Source organism: Rhinolophus sinicus, chromosome 15 (assembly GCF_057876585.1).
Source record: "Rhinolophus sinicus isolate RSI-liver-muscle chromosome 15, RSI-T2T, whole genome shotgun sequence".
Lineage (NCBI taxonomy): Eukaryota > Metazoa > Chordata > Mammalia > Chiroptera > Rhinolophidae > Rhinolophus > Rhinolophus sinicus.
Window position 1 is genome coordinate 105,011,753 of NC_142515.1, and position 9,378 is coordinate 105,021,130.

The following is a 9,378-nucleotide window of genomic DNA, read 5'->3' on the forward strand; positions in this document are numbered from 1 at the left end:
GAGAAAGCCCTTACCTCCACATGAGAGGAAGGGAAAGTTTGTTGTTTCTGCTCCTGTAAGAAGGGAAGAGGGAGGGGAGGGGTAGGGTGGTGAGGGGAGAGAAGAGAGAAGCCTGCCAGTGCAGAGATGAGGTAGTGGAGAGAAGCCAAGAATGTGTTAGATAGTAATTAATATCATCTATCCAATCAAATTTATATGCTATTGCTGGGAAGTAAACCCCGCCTTCCATGTCTATAGTAAATTCTACTCAATTGACACATGAAAGCAAGATCTCAGAAGTCTAGAAGTTCAAATAAAGGAAAGCCCCTTGGGTCAATTCACAAACACCCAGGGGGTGGGCCTTGGACTTCCCAAACCCTGGAATTGGACTCAGAGGATCCCAGCTGACATCTTGTTTCACGTTCTTTTTTTTTTCTTTTTTTCCAACCAAGTTAAGTATAAAAACAAATACCTTTTGTCCCACACTGAACTCTTGCTTGGAGGTTAGAAGTCCTCACTTTCTAGGTTCTGATTTGGGCATGGATTTCAAAAAGCTTGTTGTTTCAGAGCACTCACTGTAATACAAGTAACAAAAGCCTTTAATTGCCTGCTTACTCTAATTGCTTTAGATAAGACCTTATCTTTTCCTGTGCCCTGCTACCTCCAGCCTCTGCAGTTACCTTCTGCACCTCTCTCCCGGATCACTTGATTCTTAGTGTCTGGATTACTGAAAATGCTTCTGTAACCTTTCTCACTTTTTCTCCTCTCTCTGGGTCAAAAGGGATGGGAAAAGCATATACTCTAAAGTGTTCCCTGATTCCTGTAATGGAAAGAGCAATGGTTTAAGAATCAGAAACCAGGTTTCTAGCCTCAGTTCTACCATTAACGTAGCAGCCACTCGACCTCTTTGAGTTTTCATTTTCCCATGTATGAAATGAGAGTTTGGATTCCAACATCTTCCAGGTCCATTCCAGACTGAAGTCCAGATCAAAGAACCCTACAGTTTCCTACTGTATTCACTTCCCTCGCTCCTGATCTCTGCGGGACACGGCTATGACTAAAGTGACTTTACATAGAACAACCAAAAGAATCCCTTATATTAATGAATCCTAGTTATAAACCAATGAAAACTGGTTTCTGTCTCCCATCTTTTTCTTTGAACTTCAGAAAACATAATTAGTGATTAAAGCAGAAGAATTTACAAAACAAAGTTTATGCAGCAGTCTCCTTGCAGGCAATCTTTAATAGACTTTCAATTCTAATGAACTCCCCAGGTGTTTGTTTTATTGTCTTTGTTTGGTTTGGATGTGCAGAACCAAAAATATCTACAGGAGAGATTTTTGATTATTCAGATCAATCAGTGAAATTCCCAAGAATTCCACTGGGAAAGAAGAAAAAAGAATATGGGCTTCACAGTCAGAGAGGCCTGGGCTTTTTTTACTAAACAGTATGGTTTTGGGTAAGTTACTTAACCTCTCTGAGCCTCTGTTTCTTCATCTGTAAAATGGGAATAACAATACCTCTCTTGCAGGATTGTCAGGTAAATGACAGGTACATGTTAAGTACAATACATGTTTGTGTTCTCCCCCATTCAGTACCATCTGATTTACTCTTTGCTGACCAAGAGCATAGGTTTGGAACTTAAACAGCCCGGGTTCGCTGCCTAATAACCACAATTTTAGTAGTTCAGTGAGTTTGGCCAAGTTATTAACATCTCTCGGGCTCTGTTTCTTATCCGTAAAATGGAATTAGACCCAGCACTAACCTCACAGGGTTGGGAGGTGACTGTAAAGTATTTAGCACAGTGCCTAGCTTAAAGTAAGTGGTCAGTAAACAGTAGCTGGTAGTGGTAACGGCAGCAGTAGCAACTGTCAAAATCACACCAGATCTCAGTCTGACTCTGCAAGGAACGAGAAGGCAGGGCTGATGGTGAGCGGCTGTCGAGAAGCTGATGAGGGGTCAGGTTAGCCAGGCAGCCAGAAGGAGGCTCCAACCGGTAGAATAAATTTCTCTTTCTTGCTTTTACCTTTACTCTGCGCCTCCCCCCCACCCCGCCCCACCCCGCCCCAGTTTTCTTTATCTTTGTCTTTTTCTGTTTCCCCTGTGTGAAAAAGTGGTTGCATTCACAGCTGTATGAAATGTAAGCCTTATGTTTTCTTTTCCTGCATGGCCTCTGTACGCTCTCATGCCTGGACATACGCTCATGCCTTTTCCTCATCAGTGTTGGGTTTTTTTATGCCACTCTCCTAGACTGAACAGTGGGTGTGTGTTGAACTCAGTGCCATGGGTTCTGTGCCATGGTAGGTGGGGTGGGGTCTCCTACAAAGTAAAGATTGTCACGTTCTTTACCTTTCTTTACCACATCACAGACTTGGGAAGAGTAAATGAAATAATAAATGTAGGACTCTTAGTACCATGCCTGCCATTCACCGCTTACTAACTACAATATTTGTTCTTAATTTTTGAAACCTCAGAGAAGAAAAGGCCTAATTGCTAAGAATCCTGGGGCAAAATGAACTCTCAGGAAGGACCCCATTTAGCGTCTTTGCAAATCTCCTTTGTCTCTAAAGAGCGTAGCTTACTTGTTCCGTCTTGTTGCGTCTTGTTTTCTCATGGTGCACATAAAAAATTACTCTGTATTTCCATTAGGAATGATTCTACCTGGTTCTTTTTTAACTGACTATTTAGACTGGGGCCACAATATTTGACATAAATTTAGAATGGGCCCAAAATAATTGACATAAATTGGCTTCCCTTTAGGATCTACCAGAAGAGAAGAACCGTGTTTATGAGTTATGTAATAGTATTATTTATATACATATTAGTTGACAGATATTTTAATCACTGTTACTCCTGGGGTTCAAAATACATCTGTATGTACGTAGTATATATGCATGTGTATAACATTTAGTAACATGGTATTTCACCACAAACTACAGTAGAAACCAATTTACTAAGACATGGATGTTTTGAAATAGGAGTTCACAATCATCACTAACAAACCACCATTGGAACTTGGTGGCCTGTGAACATTTGGCAACACATCCAACCTTATTTCAGCTACTTGGGAGATGGAATGGTGCCGTCACAAAGTCTTGGATTTAAAGTTCAAAACCCTGGCTAGAGTTGCTTAGCCTTCCTCCACAACTGACAGTTTTACCCCAACGTTACTTAAAAGATAAACCAAGAACAAAGGCCTGTGGATTCTTTAAAAGTGTGTTGATTGTTTCTCCCTAACACCTCACCTCTGTTTCTCACAGAACCAGAGTGAGCTGAGAGGAAAAGGGAGCACCCTCTCCGAATGTACATATGTACGTGTTGACCTAATCAGGGGCCCCCTGGAAGGGTGACCAGATTGGTCTGAGAAGCCTTGTGGGCTCCTAGGCAGACAAAAGGACGGCAGGGGTCCACCTCACAAAATTCCCAGATGGAAAAGTCCATGAAGCTGCTCCATCCTGTGGTTAAACATCCATTCACCTAAAGCCAGGATGAGTAGTCAGCCCTCTTAGACTCTCCCAGAAGCAAAGCCCAGTTGGCGGGCCCTCCCTAGCCATCTCCTCTCTACTCAGAGCCTATATCATAGGGGTCCTTATTTATTACTCAGCCTACGCTTAGGAGTTGAAGCTGTGTTTATGTGATTAAAACAAAAGGCTTTTTATGATTTTTTAACACAACAATCCATATTTATATGCAGTATTACCACCTCAACCCTGATGAACTGGGAGTCATAATAAAGTATTGAGGGTAGATTTTTTTTTTAAAGGGAGTAGGTAGGTGGGGTCTCCTACAAAGTAAAGATTGTCACGTTCTTTACCTTTCTTTACCACATCACAGATTTGGGAAGAGTAAATGAAATAATAAATGTAGGACTCTTAGCACCATGCCTGCCATTCATATATTTGCAATTATTATTATTGACGGTGGTGTTTCTACAATGATTGGCACACTGTCATGGCTAATGCTATAGTCATCTCCTTTCTGTATCCACATACTCCTTTACCTAATCTATACTCTTAAGTGATCCATGGATTTATCCAATGGTGGTGTTTGCATCCATGACCATTTGCTAATTTCTGCCAATAACATGAATGGAAAACAAAAAACAAAAACAAAAACAACTCCAGTGAGCAGTGACAGACACAGGTATATATATACAAGCTGGCATATACAAATTGTGCCTTGTTGATAGCCCTTCTTGGGCCTTAGCCTCTTGTGGGACCCTCCTCGCTCCTGGGTCACTCAGCCTCAGTAGCCTCTCACCATTCTCACTCCTTTATGCCCAATAAAATGACATCCAGCCTGAAGGTAGGAATTGTCTCTCCCTCCCTGTTTCAAAGTCCACCTGCTCGGTGGTGTTAGCCATTGCTGTGAAATGGAAGTAGGAAGGAATCGTTCGTATGCTTATTCGTTTATCCAACAAGTATTTTTCAGGCACTGAACCAGGCACTAGGGGTACAACCATCACAAGACACAGTCCCTGCCCCCCAGGTGCTTACGGGCTGGAGGGGAAAGTTTCCGATTAAGTAAAGGATAACTGCTAGGTATCTGGGTCGGGCAATTTGTGTTAACGTTCCTGCTACCGCTACTGAGACTGCAAACACAGCAGGACATGGCAGGTGTGACATACCTGTGGGACACAAGTGTACATATTCAGAAGAGAGCTGAACATATGATCCAAGAACTCAGGAGGGAGACTGGGGCAAGAGACATAAATCCAGCAGTTGGAGATTTAGACACTGATTGCCCAGGAAGCAGGCCAAGAAGAGAATCCTGGAATATTCTGATGTATAAAGTGTGGCCTTACATTTCTCTTCTGTGTCCTTTCCATGTAAAGACATGATAACAACATGTTGCAATATTATTGGGTAAATAGCTCTAGAAAAAGAATAGTAAGTTCAACTGATGAGAGGAATATATATATATTTTTTAATTACCTGATGCCATCTCTCTTCCTAGGAGCAGGTTGAAGGAAGGAATACTCTGTGATACTCTAGCCCTGGTATTACTGGTAGATTGCAGGGTTGTCGACACCATGAGCCAATAGAAAACAGGCAACAGCAGGTAGATCTGCACGTATGTAAAGGTGGTTTATACCAGCATTGTCTGTAAGAGCAAAAAGATGGGGAACAGCTTAAATACTTATCAATATGGCTCATCTATAAATGGACGAATACAACCATTGGAAGACTGAGTAAGTTCTTTAAGTACTGAATGTATCACTTGGAATTTACAAGTGTTTTAGGAGCTCTGTGCCCGGAGAGCTCCCAAACACTGGTTTAAGTAGAAGTTTCCAGTTATTTCAACAGATCGTCAGATGCTCTAGACCAAGATGCAGGACTGTCAGATTTGTACCCTTGTATATAACTTTCCCATGTTTTTCCCCCTTTAATTTTGGTTTTGTTCTGTTTTTTCCTCTTGTAATGATTGACATTAAAGTCTTATAATGAAGGGGGTCTACGAACCTGTGTTCAGGGACAGCAAGGGAGGGTGGATATAAGGAGACCGTCTTCCCAGAGCCCATCCTGAAGGGAGAGAAGCCCAATAGTCTGAGTAGGTGGTGACAGTTACCCAAAGAGGTGTGTGTGTGTGTGTGTGTGTGTGTGTGTGTGTGTGTGTGTAATGTGTGTGGAGTGGGGGAGTCCCTGGGACCTGCCACAGCGAAAAAAGAGCTTCAGCGAAGTCTGCCCGGGCCTGTGAACTCCCTCAGGGGACTTAAGAGAAAGGGGTTCCTCAAGTGCAGTGATAAATAAGCTTTGCACAGTAATAGGATTAAATTTAAAACTGTTACAAGTGAGGTGTGACTAGCCCATTCTTGTATCACCGAGAGCTAGGCATTTTTTTCATTCAACGGGTATTATTTTGTTTTCATTGTTTCTAAAATAGCACAAAGGAACCCTTCTATTTGTTGTCTTACCTTATGGTGATCTTAGAACAACACTGAGACCCAGGGAACACTATTTGCTCTTAGTTCGTCTCCCTTTCCTCTTCGATTCAGATAGCTTGCTATGTGTAACCCCAGGTTTGCCTACCCTTTCCCAGTAAAATCAGCAGCAAACATGTATGGATCCTATTGTAGGCAGGCAGTGTGGATTCAGTGAGGTAGGAGATTCCAGCTTTGCTCTCGGGCAGCTTGCAGTCTCATGGGGAAACAGATAACTGCCTTCAGAAACAGATACTGATGCCCAAGAGCACACATGTGCTCAGTGCTAAGTCAGCCACAGTGATGGCTTCAGGAGGCAGACACCTCGGGGGTCCAGACGAGCTTCTTGGAGAAGGACAGGTTAGATTTAGAGAAGGAGGAAAGAGAGCACGTGAGGTAAGACCAATTGGTGTGGTGCATCTTTGTGGAATCAGAGGGACCTGGTTTCCTGGCGAAGAGGACAGGAGACAGCAGTCATTGGCTGAAGCCATTTCTGATTCAGTAAACGTCTCAGACTCATAGTGACCCTGTGTGTCGCAAGCATTTTTATCAGAGCGTGAGAGGGATATAACAAATGATCTGAATGCTGGGACTGGCCAGCTGGCTGTGGAGTAATAGGAGGGGGATTGTGTTCAGGGAAGGTTATATATAGTACCTGTATATCTGCTTGATCTCCTTATGTCTCTCTGCACACAGTAGGGGCCAAGATAAGGGTAAACTTACAAGATCTCTGCAAACTCAGCTCGTATTATTTCTTTCTCTTGCTCTCTCCATTCTTTCCTCTTCCCTCTCCTGTTCACCGCCAGATGTCGAGGAGAAATCCGTTCTCACTGTGAGTTTCGGTTGGAATGTCAACCTGTGGCATTTGCCTTTTGAGAGAGAATGTGTGCATGCACAAATTAGTAAGGAGCACAAAGTATGGGAACTCTACCAATACTCGCCTGGTCTGAGAATCACCTTTTTGCTCTGTGAACTCAGGCTGGCACTGAAACGGCCTGTTCTTGGTTTCATTTATTTGTAAAAAGGAGCTGTTAATACCTCCCTACCTACCTCAGAATTTTCTTGAGGTGCAAATGAAATTGTGGTTGTGAACACACTCCGGAGACTAAAGAAGTTATTATTAGTAGCTCAACATAAAGATTGCATGGGGATGAGGGGTGGTGAAATGAGGGCGTCTCAATAAATCCCATCCAGGCCTATGATTTTATAAGCTTGTTTTACAGCATTAAAATAAGTTTAATTACATAGCTTCCTCTGATGTTTTAATGACTCTCACTCCGATATCTTTTTCCTCCCTAGGTGTCCCTGAGGACAGAGCCCAGTTCCCCTCTACACGTTCCAACTCGTCTCGCCTGGCCTCCTCGGCAGTTCATGGAGCTCCCAACCACCGAGGGAACCGCGGAACTTCTCATGCAGCATCTTCAGAGACACTCTGGGCTCCAGGCATGACCCATCCACGCTCCAGAGCTGAAGCTGACTTAAAAATGTGGAAAGAGTTCTCTAGAAAGGACAAGATGCTCTACACATTGGAGAATAAGATGTTACTTGACTCCTCTATTGGAAACTGTTGGTTTGGGTACCTTATTCTGAAAGTGTGTTCTACAGTATTTCAGCTGAAGGCATAAATGTTGACATATTTACAAACTTAGAAATGTGATGCTAGATACCGTGGAGTTATTAAAGGGACAAGTACTAACACCACTGGTAAGGAGATAGAGTCCCAGAAGGATACAGACAGCTTGAGCAGTTCAAATGATGGGGCTATTTACCATGGTGTCTTAATTTGCTAGGCCTTCCATAACAAAACACCACTACCTTAGTCCATTTGGGCTGCTATAACTGAAATACCATAGATGGGTGGCTTATAAACAACAGACATTTTCCTCACTGTTCTGGAGGCTGGAAAGTCCAAGACCAAGGTGTCATCAGGGTTGATTTCTTCTGAGGCCTCTCTCTTTGGCTTGCAGATGGCTGTCTTCTCGCTGTGTCCTCACATGGTCTTCCCTCTGTGTCCCAATCTCCACTTATAATAAGGACACAAGTCAGACTGGATTAAAGCCTACACTAATGACTTCATTCACCTGGGTTCTGAGGCAGAGAAAGAAAACACACCTGGATGAGAGCTTGTGACTTCCCATGGGGAAAGCGGGTGGCTATCATTTAGGGTTCCCTTTTCCTGGAGCCTGAGCTCTCATGGCCAGCCCCCAGGAGCCAGCAGCAGCTGTGTAACCCGAGGTGGCCTGTAGCTCCAGGATTCTGCCCTCCTTTGACCCAGTGAACCACTATGATTATTGCAGGAACCAGTCATGTTGTGGGCAGATGTTTGAATGGGCCAGTCTGGAGTATGTCCCCAGCCCTTTCTGGAATAAGCCAGGATCTTCTGGGGCAAGGACATACCAGGGGAAAGGAGGGTCTATCCAGGATGAAATGGCTATCTCTGGTCTTAAACTGTATTTGGGTTATCTATTCCTTTGAAACAAACCACTCTCAAACTTGACTGCTTACAACAGTCTGTTATTCTCCTCACGAGTCTGCAGTTTGGGAGTGTTCTATCTCCAGTCTACACAGCATCCTCCGCGTCCTCCCAAAAGGGTCAGAAGATCCACTCCCAAGAAGCTGTAGGGACAGGGCTAGCGCTGGCCGTCCATGGAAGCTCAGCCAGGGCTGAGGACCCGGGCCTCTGCTTCTCTCCATGGAGGCCAAAATTCTCATAGCACAGGGGCCGGGTTCTAAGGATGAGTGTCCAAAGAGAGAGCCATCTGAAACCGGAATCATCTGTTTTGTGTCACAGTGGTACTCCATCATCCCCTGGTGATCACAGAGGCTTGTCCAATTTTAAACAAAGGGAGCATAGACTCAGGAGAGTTGCAAGATTCTGGAAGAACATGCGGGCTAAGAAATATCACTGTGACCATTGTCGACTGGACGCAGGATGGTTCTTTGTGTGACCCTTACCCATCATTGATCACAGCACGGTTATATGAGTTATGTGCACCCCCTGTCTTCATCAGCTCGGGCTGTCATAACAAAATATCACAGGCTAGAGGATTAAACAACAGAAGTTTATTTTCTCACAGTTCTGGAGGCTGGAAGTCCAAGATCAAGGTGTCAGCAGGGCTGGCTGGTGTCTGGTGAGACTCTCTCCTTGGGCTGACTTTTCACTGTGTGCTCACATGGCTTTTCCTTGATACCTATGCATAGAGAGAGAGACAGAGAGAGAGATCTCAGTCTCTCCCTGGTATTTGTTCTTGTAAGGACACTGATCCTATCAGTTCAGGGCCCCACCCTCATGACCTCATTTAACCTTAATTACTTCCCTAGAGGCTCCATCTCCAAATGCAGCCACTCTGGGGTTTAAGATTTCAATGCATGAATTTGGGGGTATATAAGCATTCGGTTCATAACATCCCCCCTTAGGGATATGAATTAGATGACAATTGATAAAGATAAATTTATATGGATATTCATTAATTCAAGAA

General features: G+C 43.8%; 1 protein-coding gene across 4 annotated transcripts in view; it reads left to right on the top strand.

Moving 5' to 3' along the window:
* Window positions 1-7,463, top strand: part of FBXO16 (F-box protein 16) — a 44,856-nt gene extending 37,393 nt beyond the window's left edge. For 2 of the 4 annotated variants that reach the window (XM_019733272.3, XM_088792550.1), the window contains 2 exons: window positions 6,706-6,731; window positions 7,199-7,341. In XM_019733272.3, coding sequence (XP_019588831.1) covers window positions 6,706-6,731; window positions 7,199-7,208 — 36 coding nt within the window. In that variant the 3' untranslated portion in view covers window positions 7,209-7,341. Of the gene's footprint in view, window positions 1-6,705; window positions 6,732-7,198 lie in introns of all 4 variants that reach the window. The other 2 variants (XM_019733271.3, XM_088792549.1) reach the window with 1 other exon arrangement.
* Window positions 7,464-9,378: the final 1,915 nt, after the last annotated feature.